General features: G+C 41.4%; 1 protein-coding gene across 2 annotated transcripts in view; it reads right to left on the bottom strand.

Moving 5' to 3' along the window:
• pvrl2l (PVR cell adhesion molecule related 2 like) overlaps nucleotides 1–27,347 on the bottom strand; it is a 326,078-nt gene that overhangs the window by 13,560 nt on the left and 285,171 nt on the right. The window contains exons 7-8 of one of the 2 annotated variants that reach the window (XM_065470377.1): nucleotides 3,843–3,975; nucleotides 86–143 (exon numbers count right to left, since the gene is read on the bottom strand). In XM_065470377.1, coding sequence (XP_065326449.1) covers nucleotides 86–143; nucleotides 3,843–3,975 — 191 coding nt within the window. The remainder of the gene's footprint in view (nucleotides 1–85; nucleotides 144–3,842; nucleotides 3,976–27,347) is intronic. The other variant, XM_065470378.1, reaches the window with a different exon arrangement.

Genomic DNA, 27,347 nt, shown 5'->3' with positions numbered 1-27,347 from the left:
GACTGTGTGTGTGTATTTGTGTGTGTGAGTGGAATATAATTGTGGTGACAATAAGGATTGATCTGAAACCGCGCCGACCACTCACCATTTCTGTTGAGCTGCCTGCCTTCACTGGGGGAGGGGGCTTGTGCTTGGGTGGGCCCCTGATTGGACAAAAGACAAAGATAATGTGGTATTGATCTCTGTTTCGTTAAGACATCAGATTTCTTTGTATTCAACGGAGAAACAACTTGGGCCACTGAGAGATCACAGAAATAAAAAGTCAAACTGCAAAGATGTCACATGCTGGTATCACGTAATCTAGATTCTTTTCTTACAAAATTTGTCACTATGAGGAAAAAACCCCAAACATTTTGAGTTAAAGAAAAACAAGCGCTGATGGTTAAGAAATCAATTTTAGAAAATGTTTTTTAAAAATGCGTGCTACCGTAGATGGACTTGGAGAACCCGTTAACACGTAGGATTTGAAAATAAGATCCACAGCTTCATTTAAGAAACCTTTAAAAGCCTCTACGAAACCACAGACACAGTAAAGCCTCTCCTAACAAGTCAAAAATAACAATAACCTTATCACCCAGCAGAAATAATGCAGTACCAGCATTCATTCACGTGGAGTTGTGTTTCTGGGCTCCAATATTCACCCTAGTTTCATCCAAGCATCATGCTTAGAGCTGAAAAATGAAGCCAATGCCAAACTGCCAAAAACTGAAGTTTTTGGAGTGGCCACTTGAAGCTGGTTCCAAAAGAGCATCTACCACCATAGCCTGTGATGTTAAAATGTCTAATTTTACTGCAGAAATAAACATGTGGACCTGTGTGGCTAACAAACAAAAAAGGTTTTGGTCTCTTTACCTAATTTTCTTTTATAACTTATCTTTTCTTTCTGGATGTGGCTGCTTTGACTGACAAATGCCAGCAGCTCTCGGGTTTGGGTAATAACATGAGTCATAGTACTCGACCTCTTGACCTTGTTTGTGGTGCTTTTTGAGCCTTTTTAACGCAATTACCTAGCAAATAATGCTATTTGATATGCAGTCCAAGACGTTTGTTCTTCAGGTTTGGAGAGTGAAATTATAGCATTACTAAGTAATAACTAAAGGTATCTGTATCTGTGCAATGCAACCTACAATCAGTCAATATAGACGCTAATCATGCTTGGTAGCCTTAGGCCTCAGTCACACCAGCCTAGAGACCAGTTTGTTGGTCACAATAGAAAAACATATTCCCCAACTGGTTGCAGAAACCTCTGGCTGCTTGGGAAACTGTTTTCTGTGACCAGTTGGTGAGTAATTGTAGTGGAAGAGGTATGCAGTACTGCACTGAAAACCTCCTTGTGATCACTTTGGCTGTGAGCCGGTTGCCGTGGTCACCAGAGGTTTGCACGAAGACACCGATTTGTCTGCAAACAGCCAAACTACTCACCAAGTGTTAGAGAAACTGTGAAAAATATGATGCAAACCAGAAATGGAGACTGCTCACCTTGTTGCAACTTTTGAAAGCTGTTGGTGACACCGGTAAGACACAACTTTTATTTATTTATTTTTTAGTAACCCGGTCTGTCCGGCAGCTTTGACAAGCAGAATCATGGTCTGAATGCATCGTTGTGCCAAACACATCTGAGGAGAGGAGATCTATAAACTCTTGTTCACCAGTTTTTAATTTTTTTAAAATTATTTTATATATGTGGAGTGTAAGAATGCAGAGCTGTCAGGCATAAGAAAAGAGAAGAAAAAAGAGAAAGAATAAGAAAAAAGAGAAAAATAGGGAAAAAACATAACAATAAAGGATCAAGTACAAATAAAACATGACAGGTCATCACTTGCTGCATTTGTAACAAAACATAGTCAAAAGACAAACCAACTGACAGAGAAATAACAACAAAAACAAACAAAGTATGTGTGCATTTGTCATGAAAGTACTTGATAAAGAGGATTAGACGCCGCAACACGGCCCCTGGGAGCCAGAACCAGACAGAGGAAGGCCCAGGAGACCCGGGCCTTCCGCAGCCCACCAAGAGTACTGAAGAGGCTGCACGTCACAATAATAACTGCATGCCCAGCGAAGCAGAAGGAAGACAGATCCCCCACGGCCGCAGGGCAAGAGCTCCAAAGGAGCAATGGGCTCCTTGGGAGCAATGGGCAGCTGACCACCCACCAGACATGAGCCAAGGACAAGGCCCCGGAGGTCTTGTGCCCCAGGCTCCTGATAACGTCCCAACACCCCCCAGAGACCCCCACCACAACAAGGCCTGAGCCACCCTGAAACACAACCTCCAAGGAAGCGGGTCAGCGAACACGCCAGATCATCTGACCATGTGCGCCGAACCACCAACTACCGACATCTACGAAGAGGCAGTAACAACCAACTGGGAGCGGTAAGCGGAGCAACCCCCGCCCTCCGCGACCATGTCCCTCAGGGGTTAAGGCACAACAAGCCCCAAACTCAGGCCCAGTCATATACACACACACACCTCCGCCCCAACAGGGGTGTAAGAAGACGCATTAGCTACCCCCAGAGGTGATATGTGTGGTGAATAGAGTGGGCAGATGTGACATGAACATCTGACTGCTGGGCAGCAGTGCTCATCGACACCTTTTCCCCAAAACTCTTGATTTCTAAGGAGCAGATAAAACTAAGGGGCAGTTAGCTGTGAAGAGGTGAGTGGGGCCACCTCAGCAGCCCCACCCACAAACCACTGGTTGCAGGACAGGGATAAAATGGGGTTCGGTTTTTGCGGAAATTGGGACGCACATCTGACGCAGAAGTATAATTCACTCTTGACTTTGGGAATTGCAGGTTTAATTTATCAGCGATTCTAATGTTGCGTTAAAAGCAAAATATTGGTGCCGGATAAAGATTTACCTTCTTATCTTCAAGGTGTTGCAGCTGAAAGGGAAACCTGTTTATTTGCCTGACAGGTTCCAACCTTCAAACAAAGTGAGCCAAATAAATGGGCGCTTTAAAAATCTCCACAGCTTTGTTTGCTGTGGACATTTTAAGATTTACATATTGCTGATTACATAAATAAAGCCACTGCAGTTGCTGGAAAACAGACATAATGGGTTTGCAGGGTCTTTTTTTATTGTACTTGCTGGCATTTGGCCTTGAAATGGCACCAGTTCCTGAGATTTTCTGTCATGTTATAAACTCTGACTTTTTCTTCAGATTTTAAGAAAATGATGCTTTCTTGGTGTGAAACATATGAAGCCCGAGGCAGGAAACACGAGGCAGCGCTGGAAAATTTGTAAGTTCAAAAGAAAGGACAGAGGTTCTCTTCCTACCCTTAATCAGAATTATTAATCACTCAGTAGATGTTTACTCTGACCCTGACTCTGCAAGCATTATTTATGGTTAATAATTTATGCTTAGTAATCACCATAAATTCCATCTTTTTTGTTGCATCAGTTTACTGGAAGTAGCTGCACTTTAGAGCATCAGCAAGGCGTCTGCAACAAAATCTAATTAACCCCTGACTCAGCAAACAAGCGGTAAACAATAGCTGCATGTTTGTTAATTTACTGGAGGCCTCTACAAGAAGCCTCAGATTGGAAAACCACTCCTTCAAACTGGAGTTTAATAAATCTCCATTTACAGCTGAAGCCCAGGAGGGGAACTGCAGGAGCTGAAATGGGAGCTCAGAGCAGAACATTTTGGGAATAAAATCTCCCAGCAGCCTCATGCTATAAACTTCAGGTCAGGATTTGTCACAGAGCTTCCTCTGGTGGGTTCCCTCATGACATGTAACAAGTCTTAATGAGCCTTAGTCCTCGAGGGGGGATTAGTTTTGCTCAGGAGGTTAAATAAACGATTAAGTAGATACAGGATTGCTAATGAAGACTTACTCTGCGTCCTCCTGCCGGTTGCGGATGAAGAAGATTGTGCCGATGATGACTATGCAGATGAAGATGAGAGCACCGAGGATCGCTCCTATTACGGCACCTGTTGATGGACCTTGGATGAGTTGCCGTTCCTCTTCTTGCAGGGGACACAGAAAAGGGACGCGAATGAAAAACAGAGAGAAAAGAGGGAGAAGATTATCAGCAGTTCATTTAAATTTCATGTGGCTGCTACTGGCACTTTAATGTTGCTCACTTGCAAAAATTTGTTCTTTTATGTGTTTTCTCCTTTTTTTGCGGGAGCAATTTCTGTGAAAGAAGATAATTTGTAGCTGTGAGAATCATAAAACTGAAACTGAGGAAAACATGTTAAACAAACAGCAAACACGCAGACGCAAAAATGGCATGTGAGTAAAGTGAGCCCTCACAAGAAGCTGTACACGACTAAGAAAATCAAAGCCAACTTTCTATTCGGTGTCAGCAATGTATGCACCAATAAAAGGTGACACGGAAACACAGATACAAAGAAAGAGAGACATAAAGAATTCATAGGAATTCTAGTAAATGAAAGCACTTCTAAGCTCTCTGTTATACGCCAACACTCATGAATGCTGTAAATCTTCAGCTGAGCCTCGTGCTGACCTCGACATTTCCCTTCAATTAAGAGCCTGTTTATGATTTCCAGAGGGCAGTGAGGCATCTGAATTGACTGTAAAAGCCTCTCATTACCGTTCGCTCTTATTTAAAAGAAAAAAAAAAAACGAGAGAGAGGGAGAAGAACAGGCTGACAGCAGCTGCAAACGGCACACAATATCCAGCATGGATCGTTCTGCTCAACTGCTGACTATCACAGGGAGTTTGGCAGAAACAACAAAAGGGAGGGTTGAGCTGTTTTTCACAGGTTTTTGTTCTCCCCTTATGAAGACCTATTTCATCAGCAACACTGAAGTAAACACACACTACTGCATTTGATAAGGGGATGATAAAAGGATAATAGCCCACACAATTTCCACTCGTTTAGCATTATGTCTAGCTGATGTTTGAGTGTTTATCTTAAAAATATATAAATAAAAAAAACAACCTTTGTTGCTGGTGCAACATGAAAAAAAAAAAACGGCGCTGTAAATACTGCACACAGAACTGCTTGACTCTTCTCTTTAATCGTAGCTTTTGAGACTGAAAACATATTTGCAACAATCACACAAATCTGTTTCCTGGGTAAAAGCTATTAGCCTTGAGTACATTGATACAAATGATAAGGCAAAAACAACATGAATACGACACTTTTCAATGAAAAAACAAAAACAAAAAATGAAACACAATAATAGACTGGTTAAATCACTTATATATTTTGATCATTCATTAGGGTGATTAATCTATTAAAATGGCTGTAGAGGTTTCAGAGGCACGAAATAATTGTAAAAATAAAAAGGTAAACAAACAATATTATTACTAATTATATAAGCAAACTCTTTAATTGTAAGTTGTCCATATGATCAACCAGTGTTTGATTTTATCCATGAATAAAATAAGGATGTATTTGCTCTTCCTGGCCAGCAGGTGGCACTCTGTTCCAAGCTTATAGATACATAGATAAATAGATAGATATGGCAAGTATTTTATATTAATTGGATAAATCCAGGCCTGTGTGTGTTTTCACAGTTACCACGTCTGCCATATTGGTCACAGACAGAAGAGGTAGCAAGTCTAAGTTATGCATGATCACATACACAGTCTGAGGGAAAAGGCGAGGAATAGAATTAGAAGGGGAAAGAGGGGTAAACATGAAGAAGAAATGAAGCTAGATGGGAGATGTGGGGAGGAATGAGGAAAATGGGGGGAGGCAGATGGAGGGAGGGGGAGGAGAGGGTAACACCAGCCTTACCTCATTGCTCGAACTGTAAAACCACACAAACATAAATGCAACTTCCTCTTTTCTCTTTGCATGCTTGTTTGATGTGTTCCACGGTGTTATCAGAGTTTACACTGTGGATGTTTGCCATTGATTTTTTTTTGTGGTCAATAACAGACTGCCTTTCAATAAACAATGAGTCACGGTGGTGCACAACAGAAGCCGCGTGGAAAATATGGACGTGGTGGGTGGGAGAATGGGCTTATTTTATTTTTTTCTTACCGGGAGAGGCACAGAAACCTGATTGGTCAGAGATGGAGGATGTAAAGCAGAGTACAGCCCTGGAGGGAAGGGAAGATGGATGGAAGAGGAAAGCAGTTTGTTTCTAGCAGGGCAGATGCAAAACTGGTCTTAATAATCTCTCAGGAAATCCACTTCTGAACAGGCAAAAAGCATCAGGCAATATCCTCGTCAAACCCACCTGTTGTTCTGACTGCAGGCGGAGCGGAGATGTTGAATTGCACATTGCAACAGTAAGCTTGCTTCTATCCACCTGCCTTTATGTGCAGCTTCAATAGAGGCAGATTAACTGAATGCAATTTCTTCTAGTTTCTTTGAGCAGCTGAATATTCAACAAAGTTTTCACGTTTAACTCTTGAAAATGTCACTGATGAGGACACTATTCTATTTTTAGATAAATAGGGTAATAACAGGACCAGTCACTAACCGTTCTTTTCATTTTTGACAGCCGTCCATCTTTACATGGCCACAAGAGAGGCCCGAAGTAAAGGGCCCCAAAAATAAAAGGTCAGGAAATGCCAGGCAGTATGTGTGGACACAAGAGAGAAATTAATTTACATAAGTATGGAAAGAGATAGAAAACCAGAGCTCTTATCAATTTGCAAGCCATGACTATGAGAGCACAGGGTCAGAATATGAAGAGCAGAGCAAACTATGACAGCTCAATTATGGATGTTTGATTTTGCATTCTGCGTTTGGGATTTTATCTGGTTGTTTGGTTAGATTTAAAGCAACTAGAATATTAAACTGGCTCATGCCAACTGGTTTTAAAAAATATAGTCGTCTGGAAAACTTGGAAGCAAGCTATTTGCCAGCTTGGTGCTATTAAAAAGGTCGGGTTTTGCAGAATAATGCTTTACTTTCATGTTAAACTGCCTTGCTGACTTTTTTTTGCATGTTTGTCACAGTTACATATTCCAGATTTTAACCTTAGAGAAAGAGCAACCTGAGAACATACAGAATGCAGTTTTCAAATGATGATCCCATCCATCCATCCATCCATCCATCCATCCATCCATCCATCCATCTTCTTCCACTTATCCGGGGCCAGGTCCTGGTGGCAGCTTAAGCAGAGAAGCCCAGACCTCCCTCTCCCCAGCGACCTCCTCCAGCTTGTCCAGGGGAACACCAAGGTGTTCCCAGGCCAGCCAAGAGATATAAGCGTGTCCTGGGTCTGCCCCGGGGCCTCTCCCTTCATATTAAGGGAAAAAATCTATTTAAATCTACCCCTGTTGGCAGCATGAACAGCAATCAAGCACTTGGGATAACTTTCAATAAGTCTTTCACATTGTTGGAATTTGAATTAAGCCAGACTGGAGGGTTTTTGAGCGTGAACAGTATGTTCAAGGCCTTGCCAAAGCGTCTCAATCAGATTTTATTTCGGACGTTTAACTTGGCCCAAACCAAACCTCCAAAACTTTCATTTGGTTTTTGTTTTTTAGCTTTCAGAGTTGGACTTGCTGCTGTATTTCGGATCATTGCTTGGCTGCATATCCCAAGTGTGATTTAGCTTTAGGGCATGAACTGATGTTCAGACCATCACGCTAACACTTGTTGACTGTTGCTGTGTTAGTTTTGTGCCAAATGTAACGAGACTCAAACATTCCAAAGTTAAACTTTTGTCTCATCAGTCCAAAGAATATTTTCCCAAAAGTATCGAGGATCATCAAGATGACGAGTCTTTGTGTCTTTTTTGGTCAGCAGTTGTTTTCTCCTTGGAATGCTCCTATGGATGCAATTGTTGTCCAGCCTCTTATGTTATTATTGTTCTTATTATTGAATCACGATCTCTGACCCTAACTGAGACAAGTCAGGCCTGCGGTTCCTTCGATGTTGTTCTCGGTTCTTTTGTTTCCTCCTGTATGAGTCGTCATTGCACTCTTGGAATAATTTTGGTAGGCCAGCCACTCCAGCTTCTCCATTTTCCATTTTCTCGCTGCAGTCCCCAAACCTTAGAAATACCCTTATAACCCTTTCCAAAATCTTTCACTTCTACATCCAGGACAGGTCACCAGTCTATCAAAGGGATATCACACGGAGCCAGACAACCTTCTCACATTCACATATATTGCCAATTTAGGATCACCAGTGTATCTAATAGCATTACTTTGGACTGTGGGAGGAAGCTCTGGGATTGCCTGGAGTGATCCAATGCAGGGAGAGGGAAAATGCACAAACTCAACAAGGAAAGCCAACAGCCGGCCAGTGGATTCCAACCCAGGACCTTCTTGCCTCATTTCCACTGTGTTGCAGTGGTTCCTGGACATCATAGGGAATACTTTTCCTCAAATGTTGCACCATATATGGATGAAAACATGCCTTAACATAACGATATACCTTTTATTTCCAGCTCCTAGTTCAAGCCGAAGGTTCAACATAAACAGAAAAAAACAGAACAACCAAAAAGTTTTAAAATCACTTATTTATGACCCGCAGGGCCAAGTCCATTTGATTCTGTTTATTTACTTCAACTTTTTAAATCTCCCACATGGATGTTTCATCTGTGGTGAGTCAACACAAATTCTGCTCTATTTTTTTGGTTCAAACAAACCGTAGAAAACCTCACCTTTCACGTTCACTCACCTCATCCATTAGATTCAATGTTTATCTAACACAGCGGCCGATTTCCTCATCAGCGCTGGTTCCTATTGGAGTTGTAGAATATTTATCTGAATTATCAAACATTTATACTCTTAAATCAATAGCCTAGGCTTCGCACTGTAGCAACACTTTTTAAATGTAAAAAACGAGTGGGTGAGAATTCACTGGTGTGCACAAGCGCACCACAGCAGACCTTCACTCCTGTTTAGCTCCGTCTATTTCTGTCCGTTTTTCACTCCATCGCCTGGCAGCTGAGCACCCCAAATCTGCAGATATAATGCTATTATCTAAGTGACACTCAAGTGGTGAGAAATTGCTACTGTATCACATGGAGTTTAAATGAAACTGAAATAACAATCCCTGTGTAAAGTGCTCCATTTCTCTCCCATGCGAAAGGCTCCAGTGTGTGGGCTGTATTAGCCAACAGAGAAACACATAGTGCCCAAGGCCCGCTCTTAACTCTCTCTCTCTCTCTGATACACAACATGAATAAAAAAAAAAAAAATTAACTCGCCAAAAAAACAGCACGCAGCAAAACAAGTGCTCAACTAAAAGTCTGCTTATAATGTTCAGGAATTTCAGGTCAGCATCAACAGTCGATAACATCAGCGATGGCATTATGTTTAAACCATGTGCTTTGGTTAATCAGCAGTCCTAAGGGATTTATGACAGCTGTAGTATCTCAAAGTATATACTGTTATGTTAACGTATATACAGCATAGCAACTGTGACATCACCCTTTTTGAGCCTCAAATGCAGCATTTTGGCTTTTGCAGTCTTGATGTCTTGACACCAGACATTACGGATCTGACTGACAGCCCAAGGACACTGCCAGCTGATACACTGGGGATGTGTCAGTCACAAGGGAGGCCCCCCATGAAGCATACCCTCCTTCATCTTCTTCATCGTGCTGCATGGGAGTCTGAATGGGACCCTGAGCTAGAAAATTAGCATCACTTTGTATATTCAAAAAGTCTTTAGTGGTGATGTATTATTGATGTAACTGATCAAGCGAGCAGTAGTAGTTGCTGGCAGGTTTAAGAAAGAAAGCGGGTTTAACACACGTTAGCATCGGCGTCACTTGTCTCAATGTAAGGCTATATGCCTTTTTTATATACAGTCTATGGGCTCTGCAGACTTTGTTGACTGTGAGCGAAAGACCGTTCAAAATGTGTGTGAAGCAACACACACCCGTAGTAAAACCTATTTTTTTGTAATTTCAAGTCAAACGATGTCTGTCTTGCAGAAGTCGCACAGATTCACAGTCCTGTAGAAAATTGGGAGTTGTAACAATAACCAGTGAAATGATGTTATACTCAGAACTGAAGGCTGGCGCTGCTGTTCACTCATCCATAAAAGGCCATTTCAAGAAGTGAACGCTAAACTCACAGTTGATTGAATAGCTGCCTCAGACTTTTTTAAAGCTCTGTTAACCAAATGTTTTGAGAAAAATTGCTCAAGACCTCCGAGAACTTTAAAAGAAACAGGTTTTTCTACAAACTGCCGCGGCTGCGTGCCTGAAATGTAACATGACGCGATGCAGCGTGACAGGATATGAACGACTGTTACAGATTCAGCAGCTGAAGTTTGTTGCACAGCTTTGTTTTTGCACACCAGCACGAAACAATTCGCGCACTTCCTTTCATTCTGCCTGCCTCTCTCCCCGAACGCCACGCTCACGTACAGTTAGTCAATTTATAAATAGCAGCTTCAGTGTCGGAGGGAAGGTGGGAAGCAGGAGGGGAGTCGAGAAAAGAATACGAAGATCTGAGAGTCGGCGGGAACAAAAGAGGAGCGACGGGAGAGGAAAACAGAGGAAGGAACAGAAGGAAGGAAGGAAAACAGAGAGCAGAATGAAAGTGAGGCGGGAATGGAGGAGAGAAAACTCAGCAGTGCTGGAGTTCAAGCAGGAGGGCGATGGAGAGATGTGTAGCAGTGAAACGGGGGAGGGAAGAGGAGGGGGAAAGGGTGATAGGAGTGTTAGCGGCCTCTGGAAAAGAGGAGGTTTTAAAGGTCTAAACACTCCGGAGGGAGGCCGTGAGTGACACTGGAAAAACAACTGCCTCTCATAGTTCCTCTCCCCTTTCCCCTCCTCTCTGTATCTTCTCATTCTTTCCGATGCCATGTTTTAACGACTTTTTCTCTTTTAACACTTATCGTCCTTCAGTCCTTCATCAGATTACTGCACTGCGCTTCTTTATGCCTCCAATTAAGCCACACTCACTCACTTTGTTTCCTTCCGTTTCACAGCCTCTCCGTCGCTTTATATCTCAGTCTGTTGCTCACTTGCTCTCTGCTGGAGTGCCAACATGAAGAAATGCCTGTGTTTCTTTATCCTTCCTTTAGAAAAACACCTATTTTTCCCAAGGCTCCCCACGCCACCACCATCACCAACAACAACTCTGACTCACAAAAAGCGACATTAGTGCGCCCTCTTGCATTTACCAGCTCTGAAAAGACAAACTGACTCACAGACAGTCACACACACACACACACACACACACACAGACACACACACAGACAGGATAAACATAAATCTATAAATATGGCATGCTGCATACGGCCACCAAGCACTAAAAAGACTTCTAAAATTATAAGTGCAGAGAAATTACTGCAATCAGCAAGCAATTATGATGAATAAAAACGAAATGATTATAATCTTAGAACCTAAAAATGTCTTTCCTTTTAGCTGGGCACTTCAGAAAAGAGGTACAAGAGATGGTGAGTGAGGGAGAGAGAGCGGGGAGGAGAAAGGAAAAGGTGAGTGGGAGAGAAAGAAGCAGAACGAGAGAAAGAGAGCTCTGCGAAGATCTGCATAATTAAATGGTGTGTTGCACATTAAAGCGGATTTTATGTGTAACTGCAGCTGTTTTACATTGAGAAACCTCTCCTCTGGCACACCTCCCCTGCAGCGAGTGTAGTATCAGAGGTTAAACATGCAATTATTGTTGACTTCAAATCCACAGACACAGCCAATTGATTAGAAAAGGCAAACAGTATTTTCATGTTTCAGGAGTAGTCTGTCTATATATGCAATTGAATACAGCTGGACTCATTCATTGGTCGGTACCAGGGTCGGCAACCGACTTTAGCTGTTTTTGAGGAATTTTGCTCCAAAACACATGTGCTTAAAATGAAGGTGACACAGCCTGCCAATTATGAATTACTCTATCAACGTTTCTGGTACTTGTAAATTAAAATCACTTCACTACTCTGATGTTAGCTTTAGATGATTATTTGGTATGTTAAAGTTTCATTTTGATTACCCTGATGCTAAATCGGTGTCACGGTGGTTAGCAAGAAGGTCCTGAGTTCAATTCCAGGGTCTTTCTGTGTGGAGTTTGCATGTTCTCCCCGTGTTTGCATGGGTTCTCCCCGGGTACTCCGGCTTCGTCCCACAGTCCAAAGACATGCACTGAGTGGGGTTAGGTTAACTGGAAACACTAACACTAAACTAAAACCATAGGTGTGAATGCGGGAGTAAATGTGAGTGCGAATGGTTGTCTTTGTTAGCCCTGCAACAGACTGCTGCAGGGCGACCTGTCCAGGGTGTACCCTGCCTCTCGTCCTAAGACAGCTGGGATAGGCTCCAGCGCCCCCCGCAACCCTGAAAAGGATAAGCAGAAGCGAATGGATGGATGATGCTAAATCGAGCAAAGTTCCCTACCTGTGTTTGTACAAAAGATTCTACCTAATTTTAACCCACTTAGATAATAAATTAAATATATGGTTTCATTTTTTTAAAGTAATAGAAGAAATGGATTTTAGCTGAAATTAGACTAAAACAAATAAAGAGCAAATAAAACACACTGGTAAGCCAGCAGCCTTGGCAGTGAAAGTAAACAAATCCTTCCATATTCATATTAATTTAATTTGATGTCAGCATCAAAAGGAGCCGCTGGAAATGGACAAGAGCGCCACATGTGGTTCTGGAGCTGCAGGTTCAAGACCCTCGGCCTGCATATATAGTCCTCCACATAGCCACCGTGGTGTCAGCCCATCTGTGAAGTCCAGCTTTGAAGTCTCGAGGTAACGTTTTAGCCACTGAGTACAGTCGCCTCCTACTGGCGACTGAGTACTCAGAACATATAGGCTGATTATTCAAACTGTAAAGTTACCACTTTTCTTCCATTTATGTCACCAGATTTTCTAAGCTAAATGAGCACCATTTGCATCACTCTTTTGATTTAAGCTGAGTGTTTGCTGGAGATTTGGGCTTGAAGTGAATATTAGAAATACTAAAGCAGGAGTTTTTCAAATCATTAAATTTTTTTATTAAGCAAAAATTTGTTTTTTGGTTGAATTATTCAAAGAACTGGAGCTTTATCATGGTAATGATGTGAAGTAGTGTCTGCTTTATCTGAAGATATTTGCACTAATTACTTGAGGATTTCTATGACGAGACAAACCAGCCTAAAAACAAGTGCTGCTGCTCAGGCTACAGTGGGGCTGCGAGTATGCTTTCTTCTGCTCGTAAGATTCTGTAATTCAAATTCAGGTGCCTGTTTTATCTCTGATATGTTGAAAACAAACGCACACAGTTTTGAAGGGCTGATATTTGCACTGATAATGTTTCAGGGTCCTTTTTTGTTGGAGTTCTCTCTGAGGAGGAAACCAGGAAAAAGCTAGAGGTTGAGAAACTGTATTGAGTGCAGCTGTGGTACAAGAGAGTTTTATAGCTGAAATTGTTTTAATGATGTAAAACATCAATTTTAAATGTCAGGGTTTTGGAATCAGCCTTTCCCAAAGCTAGCAAACCTCCAATACAGACAAACTCTTCTTGGCTGCTTGAAGATATTCTGTGTGTACGAGGTGGCCGCACTGTAATTGCTGGAGAAAACAAAAGAAAATGAGGACAACGGAAGGATGGGGATCAGAGATTATTTGCCAATTGAGGACACATCAGATGATGACTTGGCTGATGAGAACAAGTGGGACAACGGAAGAATCATAAATAATTTCAAGGCAGCTCCATCACTGTGCACTCAGTGTAATTAGCCTTCTGAGACTAGATGAGAGCCGTCCAACCCACGGCTTTTCTCTTACAGTACGGCAGCTTCAGCAGCCTGCAGAGAAACAAAGCACACACACAAAAACACACATGCGCACCTACACGTGTCTCTAATAGGGAGGCAGATCTGATGGGATCTTTAAAATCCCATTGCATATTGCAGCTCATACAAACGCACTATAGCACGCAGACAAGCGCAAGCGCAGCATGACCTTTTTGAATAAATCTGCCTATCAGTGCTCTGTGTTTGAGAGACAGATATCTTTGGATATGCAACACTTCACAACCTTATCTGAAGCCAGAGATCCCCTTTCATTTTCTGACAGCTCTGTGTGTGAGCTTTTTCTGTCCTTTCTCCCCATATGTCTCCCCCCACTTAACAGATTAAAGAACACACACATATGCACACACGCACACCCAGACACGTCCGACGCATTCTGTTGCTTGCAACCCCAAATAACATCGAGGGTAGAGGAGAGCGGGGGTAGCGTGTGGTGGGGGGTAGGGGGAGCGAAATGGCATTGCTCTCCAAATGATCCAGAGCAAATGAGTTTATCTCAGAGACAGACAGCCCCAAACCATTCAGGATCAAACTAGGTCACACTCAGAGAGAGAGGGAGAAATCGGCTGGAGGAGAAAAGGGGGAGAAAACGCAAATGAAGAGGGAGAAACGGGGATGTGAAGTAGGAGAGAAAAGGAGTGAAACGTTTACTGACTTACCTCCTTGGTAGCTCTGCCTCTTCTCCTTTCTTTGTGTAAACACACTGAAGCTGACATTTCAAGTTGTCCCCTCTCTTAAAAGAGATGTCACCTACCTAGTCAAATTACATCAAACCACTTGGAGGAGGGGGTGGGCGGCTGGGGGGAGGCGAGCAAAGGAAGGTGCATCAAAGGAGATTTTTCAGAGGGACCAAGAACTGAGGACATGCTCAGTATGGAGTGGAAAATCGGCTGTTTAAACCAACAACAGAGTGAATTGTTTCTTTGTGGAGGCACTTCAGAGGTGCAGTGGAATTGGGCCACAGTAGGGGGAACAGTACACTATCAGAACTTTGTTATTCCCAGTACAAGTACAACAAAGTCACAAAGTGTTTCATGTGATGCAACTTACAACACTATCGTGGGTAAGGCCTGGGGCACAAATGAGTCGGAGGGTCCCTTCATCCTCAATGCATACAGTAAAATACACAGGGCAGGGGCCCCAGAGAGCTACCAGTCAGCTGGCCTGGGTTGGTCCCTATAGCTGTGTTTCAGATGTGGGATAGCTAGCATTCAGATGAAGGTCGGGTTCAGTGATGTTTAAGTGTATTCTGTTTACTCTTACATTGTAACAAGTATGTATTACTTTTATTAAGCTATTGCATTTCACTTACTTAGTTATTTAGTAACTTAAAATCTTTTTTTGTTAACTATGTTTTGGTATGGAAACCCTGATCAAATGGACTTTGCTGAAAAGACGGGATCATCTTTGGGCATGTCTGTATATTTTTGGCTATTTAAAATACGACAAAAAAGCAGAAGAGCATACGCTGCAAGCTGTATCGAATGTTCACACAAAGGCAGGTAACACTGTGGAGATTTTTTTACCATCGGAAGCAGTGCCAGCATTTAAAGTGTGAGACTTTGCACGTTCTCCCATACCGCACTTTTTACAAAGAAGAAGTATCATGAATGCAACAACGCACTTTATTTTAAAAGACACGATGCCATTAAGCAAAGTAGAAAGTGTCAGATTAAAGTAATTGACCCTCGTTACTGGCTCCCAGGCCATAAGGTGTAAAGACAGTTCAACTACTACTTCGGATTTGAGGTCAAGTCACACCATATATGAGAGTCACTGCCCACTTCATTGAGACATGAGTGTGATTAGAGGCAGTTTTTGAGATTATACATAAATAGTATAAAATTTAAAAAAAATTATAATAATTTTCTATAGTACATTTATCCTATTCTTCTTGTCTTATTAAGGTTGTTGCTAGTTATGTGGTGGAGGAGAGGGGTTCACTTTCTTGGTGGTTGGCTGAGAGCGGCAATATTCATTAATTTTCTGTATGTTATAACAAAATGACTGAACCCAAGCAGCTTGGGCCCAACAAACTTTAGCCATTCACTTGTAATTGAGTGATTATTAATGTATAAATAGATTAAGAATAAAAAATCTGAGGCTGCTTTTATGTATTTATTTATATTTTAATTTCCTGTATGTATTTTAGTATTTTATTACAAAGAACTGAATAAATAATGCCTAAAAAGCCATGTATTAGAATAAACAGGGTTCAACGATTGACCATGTAAGATTATGTATTCTGTCCAATGCACTGTCATATTTTTTTCATGATTTTTTAATCATATTTTTCTCCTTTCTTGTGTTTTAAGCAGGTTGGGAGTGAGTGTTAAACAATGAAAGAGCACCAGCAGGTTCTGTTCATAATATCAAATCTTATCTAAGCAAGTTTTAATAGATTTTTAGGAGAGAGTTGGGAAATATTGATAGAAGTAAGAGCACAAAGGCAAAAAAGTACAAAGCTTCATGCCATTAAAGAAATGAAAATTAGGGCTGATTTTCAATCTTGGCTGTTGAAAAGATGCATTGCTATTAATATCAGCCGACTCGCACAGGTATTGAACGATTCATCCATACGAGAGGGTTTAAATGTGTTAAAGGCTTATTATCTTCGCTGCTGGATTAAATCTGTGTGTATTTCTACAAATTGTGCTCACTTTTTCTTCATTGCAACACACAATATTACCCCCTTTGGTACTTATTGTGCCCGAGGCTGACAGAGGCGATCGCTGAATTTTCCGTACCAACTTTTTTTTTTTTACTATTTTACCCCCGTGTGTCCCAAGGATGTTTGTCTTTGTTTGCTTTGAGAGCTCAGACATGGTCAGAAGCTTTTTCTATCTTGTGTGTCCAAAGCCCATTTTAGAGAATGTGTGTAAAAAATTGGTATTAACTAGGTAATAAAAAAGTCAGGGTGAAATTAGAATTCCAAGTACAGTGCACACATTTGAACCATTTATTGTTTAATTGCCTGTTTTTGTTTTCCTTTTCAGAAGCACTTTTTAAACTTTCCCAACTTGCTGCAGAGGTCTTAGTTTTGTGTCAAACAGCTTATTTCTACTTCTGTAAACCAAACAATCTCTTGGTGCAAGAAATGATCAGTTCTTTCTGAACACGTGTGTTATGAAAATGTGCTTTTTTTCCTGAGAAAAGTCCCTAACACTTGACAAACAAACAGGTCTACACACATATTCTCTCATATATTTAGAATCTGAACTTCTTCACGAACCATTTGTAGTTTGAAGTTACTGTCAAAGCTAACCTGCTCAGTTTGGTTCAGTCCAGATGAACAGGTTGCTTTTGTTCCATTTTAGCGCTGCAGTGAAAGCTGTCAATAAAACATGGCACGACTCCAAATAACTGGGCCAACGTTTGTGAAGAGCTGGGTCATGGTCTTACTCCAAGATAGCTCTGGCATGGCGATTTGTAGCATGAAAACAAAGCAGACAAACCATAGGATTTTGTGTGATGCGGGATAGATTGAAGTAAAAATGTCAACACTTGATGTCAACGTGAGGCGGTATATTTGGGAATTTGTGTGTAGCTGTACTCTCAGAGGACAGGCCAACTACTAAATCAATACAAAGCTGCTCTGAATAATCAACTTTATCCAAAGATAAAGCACTTCTATCCTCACAGGAGTTGTCTCTTCCAGGATGACAGCCCTCTGGTTCATAGAGCAGGAAGGGTAATGAGCATTATAATAATGGGAATCATATGCTTTGACTTTCACAGTCACCTATGGGAGGTAGCAGACTGATGTGTTAGACAGAGCGCTTCACCATCATAATCTAAACACCTAATTAAGTCACATCATTTAAAGAATGGTGTTACATCCCTCTAGCAGACTTCTGGAGTCTTGGAAAATCAATGGACTGAAGCTGTTCTGGCAGCATGTGCCAGCTCAATATCTTACCAAGTCACTTTATGTTGATTTTGCCTTTAATTTATCCCCCTTGTGTATGCATCAATTTAAAACCTTTTTATCATCCCTCCTGCCTGCTGAATGTAAAGTTATCACTAACAATTAAATATACAGGTATGCACAAACTTTGTTAGCAGTTGCAGCACATATTTTTTTGCTCTGAAACAAACAAACTGAAAAGTGCATGAGCCATAAAGTACTAATGTGGCATAAAGGAAACTGCTTAAAATGACAAGATTACTTCAAATTATTTTAACTACTGTAATCTCAGGGACCCAGACCATTTTTTCCTTCTGCACGCTAAGCTGATAATGAAGAGATCATAGCAGTGTTACACTATAGCTGACATTTGGCTGCCATGCCAACTGCGCACTCATCCACTCTTCTTTAGCTTTTTACCCTGGCAGGAGTGAGAAGGAACTCCAGGAGTGAATTTGGCACTTAATACCAGCTGCCTGAGCAGTACAGTTTAGAGGTTAAGCTAGTGGGGTAATACCTGCTCAAAAATGGAAGAATGCAAAAGTGGGTTGTAATATTTGAAGGACTTGGGGTGCGTTCAATTTCAGCCTTGGCAGAAACTTGAAATGACCTCAAGTGTGGAAGAGAGATCAGTTATATCAAGCACTCCCTGGGTTATTTCAAGCTTTTTGAATATATTCAAGTGCTATTTTGCCCAGGTCTAGAGCCAAGGGAGCACTTTTAATATTCAGCCTACTTTACCGTTCTGTTCACTTACTCCTGCAGACACACACACACACCACATGTCACTTCAAGCCACTTCAAACACACTTCACGCTACAACTTCAAGTCCCACAGGCCCAAATTGGGGTCATTTCTCCTGACAGCCAATCATGACACCCCCAAGTATGAAGATGTGACTCTGTGTGTGTGTGTGTGTGCTCGTGCTTGTTTGTGCGTGCTTGACTTCCTGTGAGTTAGACTCATGTTTATTTACGTTTGTGTGTGTGTGTGTGTGTGTGTGTGTGTGTGAGGAAGAGAAAGTGAGATCCAATCACTGACAATCAATCATCCATCATTCAAACAAATTTGGACACCTGAGTGGCCCCATAACGTCATGGCAACAGCAGCTGTCTGTTACCAGGTAACTGTAGCTAACCAGTGAGCTTGGGGTTTATGCTGAAACAGAGGCACTGTGGGAGAAGCACAGGTCAAGAGAGGTGCGTATGCAGCCACACACACCAAAGGGTGGAAAGGTCAAACGTGTCGACAGGTGGCGTGTGACGATCTGAAAACTGAAACGCGCACCGTGGAAGCATACAAACACACATTTCGGGCTTTCTGCTCTTGCTCTAACAAACAAAACACAAAACATAGATCTGTGCAGAGGCACAGGCATGAAAAGGTGAAAGCACATTAGTATTAGTACACACACAATAAACTGGGTAAACTTGAGAGCAGTTAAAAGAGTAAAATCGCAGCCACAGATAGCTGTGCTGATACAGTTAATATAGTGTCCGACTACATGCCTAGATACTGACATAACCACACTCAAACAGATCCACACCCACTCTGACTAATCTCCTCACCCTTTTACTGTAGATGGTCTGTCGCATTCAGAGCGTCAAGGGACCAGGTATTACAATAATGGCTCCAGTATACTCTGTGTGTGTGTAACTATTGGACTGAATCTGGATCTGAAATTGTTATTTTTGGATGAATTACTTTTTTTTATAATTGTGAACAGATTAAGAGACACTGTCTTAATGTTCTCAGAAGCAGGAATAGGGATCCAGATATTCTCCAGGATCCAGGGACGCATTTCATTCATAATGTGAAGGGATCTTTCAGCCATGATGGAGCAGTCTTGTACTGCTTTTTCGACTATTGTGATTGTTGGCCACGGACACATCTATTTTGAAAGCCAGGTTCAGGTTCAGGTCCTGTTCAACTGAATATGTTGTTTAGTGTCCTAAGCTCGGAGCTTAAATGCTTCCTTAACAACTATTGTTCCCGTTCCCAAACAACAACTATTGTTTGGGATAAACGGGGGATAAAACATGATGAGTTAACAAACCAAACCGAACTTTGTTTTTTTAACTCTAGGCCTGGTTAATTAAGGTCAATGTGAGGTCACTGGGCTTGCTAATCATTCACGAGCATGCATGAAACCTGGCAAGCTTAGATAGTCCACAGGAAACTGTTTTGTTAAGCACTGGAATAACAATGTCAGTCAAAGCCAACAAATATATTTAAATAAAAGACATGTTGTTGTATTGTAGCAGTAGAAGAAGATATATCATTATTGTTATTTAAGGCTTCTTATAGTGCAACTCAACTGCAAAGAGTTAGGTTGTGGCACTGCAGGAGGAGCTGTAAAATCCTAAAATTAGTTAATCTTAAAGTCACTGTGTTTTATGGACAGGTATCAACATAATATATCGATTAAATGCCTGGATTAAGTTTTCTTGTAACTAACACGTTTAGATATTTTCCTTTTGTCTTAGTTCAGTGTAAAACTTAAATAAATACTACACAAGTGTGATAAGATGTGACTGAAGCCTTGTTCATAAAGGCTAAGAAACTGGTAAATATTTCTCAAGCAACCACCAGTTGCTAGGGAGATATTCCCTGACCAGTTGTGAAGTGGTTGCTGTTTGTCACCAGGTTAAATGGGTTGCAAAGAGGATGCTGTGCCAAAAACCTCCACACTTGCACCACATTTTTCACAATTTCACTACTATTTGGTGAGTAGTTGGTGAGTATTTGCAGAAAAGTTGGGGTATTCCATGCAGACTATCAGCTAATGCTGCAGTCTACTGGAAACCAAAGCAAATGCATGGAGGTTTTCATGGTGCTCTTTGGGAATTCACATATTTCGCCCTTGCTGTGGGAGTGTGGTGTCACTACCAGGTCTCTAGGCTGTGTGGCTGAGGGCACATAAATAAGACTACATAAGCAGTTGTTGGGGGAAAAAAAAGGTGCTTAGTGGTGATGTTGCTGAATGCTAGCATTTTATTTTTTGGTGATTGCAGTTACGCTTCATGATCATCTTGCTGAACTAAATATGCTTCATATCCACACTAAATCAAAAGCTTGTTGAAAGTCTTATTAGCTTTGTGCTGAGCGAACCAGGGTAAAGCTAAAGTCCAGGTTGGCTCTGCAGATAAACACCATCCCTGCTACTTTATGCAGCCTTGACTTGGAAGGATCCAAGCAGCTTAACATCATATCCTGAATATGATCAAAAGCAGGAGAGCGGTGCATATATGAACACTCACTGATGAAAATCTCCATATGCTTGCATTAAAAATTTACACATATATGGTAATTAAAATCTACTTTTTAAACTGACACAGATACAGTCAAATTAAGTATTGATTAGAGTTTTCTTTCTGATCCGATATCACAGTGGGATACTCTTCAATTGCCTTGAAAAACATCATAATATATTGACGTGTTTTATACTTTTGCATCATGGCCTATTCACTTATGTGATAATGAAAGGCCTGCAGCTGTAAATTGATGTATGACGTCAACCATATAAATACAGAATGCCACATTAAAGTCATTACAGAATATTACAAAAAGGTGGTTGCAGCTGCTTCTATCCGATCTAAAGTAAACTCGATCCCAAGCAAAAAAATTAATAAAGAATAAAAAAACTACAATTTGAACCGTCTTCCTGAAGACTGTGCTGACAGTTTGGGTTAATTTCCCTTCCCACCTTTCTCTGCTAAATGAGCGTTAATAGGTGTGCGAAAAAGGAAGAGCATGTTTGTTTGCCACAGGAGCACTGGGAAGGTCTCTGTTTGTCTAGCGTGCACTTGAGTGCATTTTTCAGCTTTCTGTCCTTGTAAATGAATATGTTTGAATGATGGTTCACACCTCTGTCTGTGTGCAAACCTTTGTCTGTGTTTGTCTAGTTTTTTGTGGCCTCTTTGTCTCCCTGAGTAAAGTCTGTGTGTTTCTCTGTGTCTGTCAGCGTTTAAATATATGTGTGTGTGTCTGTGTGTGTATTAGCTCCACTCACTGTGACACTGTTCTCTGCTAGCGGGGAACCGTATGCTTCCTGCCATCCACTGCCACACCGAATCATTCACACACGCACTCCCAAACACTCACACACATAGACAAAAACGCGCATAAACCCCAAGGCTCTCATGGCCTCGCTGTCCTTGGAACCCTATCGGTCATCTGTCCCCTCACTGCTGACCTACACACACACACACATACACACACATACACAAAACAAATCCATGCATGCATACAACAGCAAAGTGAATGAACTCATAGCCACAACCCCAAAATAGCGCACATCATAATATCACACATACACAAAACTGCACACAAAGGGCACAGGGATAACCAGAAATAACATAAAAAAGCACAGAAAGAACACAAACATCACAAAACTGCACACAGCATTTCACGTTAAAGCCCTACAGTACAAGCTTTGGCCTGCTGTAAGCCTCCATATGATAATTAACACTAATAATTAATGCTAATAAGCATTATACCTTTAATGTAGAGGATATCAGTGTGAGATACAAACACCTACATTAAGCCATTTAGGAGCAATATGCAAAGTGAGGGCAGTAAATGATACTGCAGAGGGAAACTTATTGTTTTCATGAAATATTTAATAATAAATTATTTACTATACCTAAACTGAGCTTCATGGCCTTTGGATTGTTTTTCCCTAATAATGACTCATAATAGTCATATGGACAAATTACCAGCTTACATTTTTATTTTAGACATAACATTTTTTAGTAGGTATGAGTGTTAATGCCCTATAATAATAACCTTTATGGCATGTCAGTAGGACCCTTCAAAAAAAAGTGACACATGTTGACAAAAGTCACAAGCTGGGCCCTAAAAAAACTGACTTGATATTTTAATCACCTCTTTAAATCATGTGGTAGAACATTAGGTTACCATAACAACAGCACCTCCGTTTACCAGCCGACGCCACTGGTGAAACAGACCTGCTGTAATCAGAAAATTTTACAGCAGGGGCAGAATGACTATGTGATTATTTAATAAGCTTCATTGCGGTTTCTCTTCCTGTTTCAGGACAGGAAACATTTAATCAGGCTCTCAGGGCTACTTTTACAAAGTCTTATGTAACCATTACCTATTCCTTAGGAGTTTCTAACTAAGCGTTTCCTCTTAAGACACACTCACTTCCCAAAGATCCCAAGAGCAACTTTTAGTAGGAAATCTAACCTAAGAAGAGAAGCTTGGTGCCTCTGGCGGCAGCAGGTGATCTGGTTGATAAATGAACTTAAGTACAGTGATGTGACAAAGGATTAATCACCATCAACGCTGAGTTATTATTGCCTTGTTAGAGTTAGGATTAGGGTTGTACCCAGACATGTAAGAGTACTTTTAGTATTAAAACTGATATCAAATGCAAAACACAAGTTTTCAAGATTGTACTCATTTTACTAACACAAAAGCTCAATCTAACATCCAATAAGGAAAACTTGAACTAAACCAAACTCAGGAACAATCTGACAAAGAGGAAAAGATGGATAAGGACTGATTCTTATATAGCACTTTTCTATGGCAAGCTACATCGTAGCCACAGCCACCCTGGGGCGCACTGACAGAGGCGAGGCTGCCGGACACTGGCGCCACCAGGCCCTCTGACCACCACCAGTAGGCAACGGGTGAAGTGTCTTGCCCAAGGACACAACGACCGAGACTGTCTAAGCTGGGGCTCGAACCGGCAACCTTCCGATTACAAGGCAAACTCCCAACTCTTGAGCCACGATCGCCCCGATCTACTCTTTTCTACTCTCCGAGAGCACTTAAAGTGCTTTACACCAGCGGTCCCAAACCTTTTTTGCGCCACAGACCGGTTTATGCCCGACAATATTTTCACGGACCGGCCTTTAAGGTGTCGCGGATAAATACAACAAAATAAAACTAGTAGCGGTACCGAAAAAAAGAAGATTTATTCATAACACACGTGAAAAGACACAGGAAAACCGAGTTAACGATAAAAACGATAACAAAATAACGCTGAAAACCGATAAAAACCCTGAAAACCATACATTTCACACCCGAGTCTCAACTCTCGCGGCCCGGTACCAAACGACTCACGGACCGCTACCGGTCCGAGGCCCGGGGGTTGGGGACCGCTGCTTTACACAACATGCCACATTCACCCAATCACACAAGCACTTTCTTCTATGCTTTAAAGTGCTCACTAACTGACATTCACACTCATTCATACTCCAATGGACACATCAGAGAGCAACTTAGGGTTAGTGTCTTGCCAAGGATAATTGGCATGCAGACTGGGGGAGCCAGGGATCAAACCAATAACCTTCCAATCAGTATGACCTGCTCGACCTCCTGAGCTACAGCCACAAAAGAGTACTATATAGTTTGGTGACCACGCAAATACGCTCTGATACTGTATGATTACAGCACCAACAGTTTTAAAGAACCAATCCACTGCTCTTGTGACTACAACTGTTTTTCTTTTGAAAAAGCATAGTCTGATTTATGACCAAGAGTTAACCAGAGTTGTTGTATTTAAATAAACAATATCCAGAGAATTTGAATTTGTCTTGTAACCTCTTGTATAAGGTAATATATGTAATATAACTTCTGTTTTCTTTTACTTAAGCATTTTGATTTTACACTCCGCTGCATTTTTCTGACAGCTCTTGTTAATGACTACTTTCCAAATTAAGACATAAACGGAAAACAATTTACAAAGTGTCTCACCGAGGCTGCGTTACAACTTGATGTACCGGTCTTTGGTACTTCAATGCATAATAATAATATCGCTCTCTGAAAGGACTGTTTCTGTATAATGAATATGTTTACTTTTCTATAGCTGAAGGACACTTTGCTGATAACAGTTTATATTTAAGTCTCACTTTGAATGCAGGACTTGTTGTTCTTCAGGGGAATGTATGAACATTTCCTCTGCAGATGTAAAGTGAAGTTGTCACAGCCTCATATCAGCACCCCCCCAGTGTATTACTGCTTCGATAAAATGTGCTGTACCAGTAATGTGGGTATCTTAGAATACAAAACTCACCAGGTGCCTCCGCTGACAGTGAAGGTAAATAAAAAAAAACATCCCATAGGTTGTTTGTACATGACAGCTATGGAGGTATTTACACCCTAAACTCCTACAATCTTGAGAGCTGCTTTAGTGTGTGTATGTCTGGAAGTGATTAGTTGCAGTGCCAACAGCTAGGAATGAAACTTTTAACCTCAGACAATATCCTCCTTTGACTTAACATCCTGGGTGAAGACAGACACACTCAAAAACGCACACCGCAGGGCTAACAGCTGATTTTTCTTCACTGGCTTTTGGCACCAAAGCAGCTATTTTCTCATTCTGTACACTTCCCACAAACTCATCCATCATCCCGTACCACCTTTAAAGACTCCTCATCTTAAGTCTTTTTCTTCTTTCACACTCTTCCTGACATCATTCCCTCCTTTTATCCCTCCCCCTCCTCCTCCTCTCTAGCCTTCCTTCTATTTAAAGTAAAATCTTTCTTGTTTTCCCTTTTCTTCCTCCTTCCACAATCATTTGTTCTATCTTATCTCCATCCTGTAACTCCCTTCTTAAATCTTCCCTTGCATAAATTCTTCTCAAAGCTCCGTCCCATCCCCTAAAGTATTACCCATCAACAGCTGTCTCAGGAACATTTTTGTTTTTGATAACAAATTATGTGTTGAAGAGTGATTGCAACACATTTCTGTGATAAACAGCCTGGGCCCTGTGGTGCTGATGAACAGCTCAGCGTCAGCTGAAAATTGGCTTCGGACATCATTAAAATGTCATCAGTAACATATCCTTTCATCACTGTGTCTTAGAAATGCCTCTACCTGCTGCCTTTCTATCCCATCTACTGTGCTTTTATGACTCTTTCCTGTTTTATAGCCAAGCTCATTTATTTGTTTTTCTGTTCTGATAAAAGCATGAAATATGTCTAACATTAGCTGACATTAAGGAATAATAACAACACGAATGCTGCTAATCTTTTTGAAAGCGTTCCAGTTTCAGGTGGAAGTGATTTTTAATTTATGTTTTTCCCAACATTTGCATGTTATCTGGCTGGAACATCTCTCCTTCCTTGAAGAAAATCCAACTCCACTGAGAAGAAGTATAGAAGAGACATGAAGAAGAAAGCAGAAAGTGATTACTAAAACAGGGATCAAGAGACAAGAGAGGGGCAGAGAAGCCTTTACGCCTCAATACTTGAAAGTAAGAAAAGTATTAAGTGGGAGCTGTGAAGGAAGGAAGCAAAGAGGAGGGGGAATAGAAAGCAGATAAAAACAAGTGAGGGTGAGAGAGAGACAGAGAGACAAAATGAAAGAAAAGAGAGAAGCAGAGGGAGATGAACTCTTCCCTGAGAGCTCTTAAGCTCTTGTTGTGTACTGTGATGAGCGATAGTGTTTGCAGGGTTAACAGCCCAAAGCTCTAAGACGGAGGGAAAACACTACACAAACCACACAACTACACAAACCTAAAGGCAGAAAGACGAGGGTATAGGGATTGCATGCACACACACAAACGCACGTACACACAAAAACACACACAGGAGAACGATGAGGGCATCAGACAAGGCCAGGACCCTGGAGGATACAACTGAAGACCCTCTAATAGGGAAAGTGTTGTCTAAAAATGGAGAGAAAGCGAAGGAACAAGGATGCCAAGAGACCTGAGAGTTACAGGAGGGAGAACTGGTGGCCATGAAATGGAAGGTTAGGTGAAAACTAACACATGAACAGCCTGCTCAGGCTCACTACAGTTAAAGTGGGTTTTATTTCAGTCGGCTCGCCTCAGTTCCTCAACCGAGGAACGCCAGAGGTGCAGAGAGCAGCTGCAAGAACCCCCCTTCCCCATAAAGACTGAGCTGGGGTCGAGGTGGATTGCAAAGCGACTTGCACACTTGCAGCAACTGTATGCGTTGTTAAAACAACTTCAAGAGCAGGTCACATATTAAATTTGCTAATTTGAAAGGGTGTCACCTGAGCCACAGGGTGATGGGGGCAAAGGCACCTGCTGATCTTGACCATGTGGCCGCCTGAAGCGATGTGTTGCACAATTTGTAATCAGAACGTGATTACAGCACGTGTAATTATCACCCAACTCTGACGTCCACACAGGCACTCCAGAACTTTAGAGCTAGGCCTTTTTATTTCAGTCTCATCACTTCATCAGCATCATTTCAGCGAGCAGCAGGCAGCTGCTTTCAGTGATAAACAACTGCACATCGCCAAAGCACCAAACGGCAGACAATCACGACAAATAAGCAGGCAGATATGTTCCCCACAGGACACAGCAGAAACAATAAACAAGCTAAAAAAATAGTACGTGAATATTGGATTTTAATTTGTTGGGTACTAACATAGTATATCTAATGACTTGTTCTATGTTTAAACACTAGCTGGATGAAGTAAATATTTTACAAAATCTAGAACTTCTCCAAACAATGAAGAATAAATGTTTTTATTAGCAAAACTGAAAGCATTAAAACTTTAAATGTGATTTAGCACTCTCATGCTTGACTTGGGGTGAGAATGGGGTGTGAGTACAAGTACTGAAGTTGGATCATATACTCCCATAGTGAAACTCAACTCCATTTAGTTGTATTTATATAGAGCCACAACAACAAATGTCACCTTAAAGACCTTTACAGTGTAAGGAAAACACCCTACAACAATACAGAGAAAACCCCAACAATCAAACCCTTACCCTGAGTAAGCACTTGGCAATAGTGGGAAGGAAAAACTCCCTTTTAACAAAAAGAAAC

The sequence above is a fragment of the Pelmatolapia mariae genome, linkage group LG22, assembly GCF_036321145.2.
Source record: "Pelmatolapia mariae isolate MD_Pm_ZW linkage group LG22, Pm_UMD_F_2, whole genome shotgun sequence".
Taxonomy (NCBI): domain Eukaryota; kingdom Metazoa; phylum Chordata; class Actinopteri; order Cichliformes; family Cichlidae; genus Pelmatolapia; species Pelmatolapia mariae.
The sequence above is the reverse complement of the archived record's forward strand: the minus strand, read 5'-3'. Positions and strand labels throughout refer to the sequence as shown.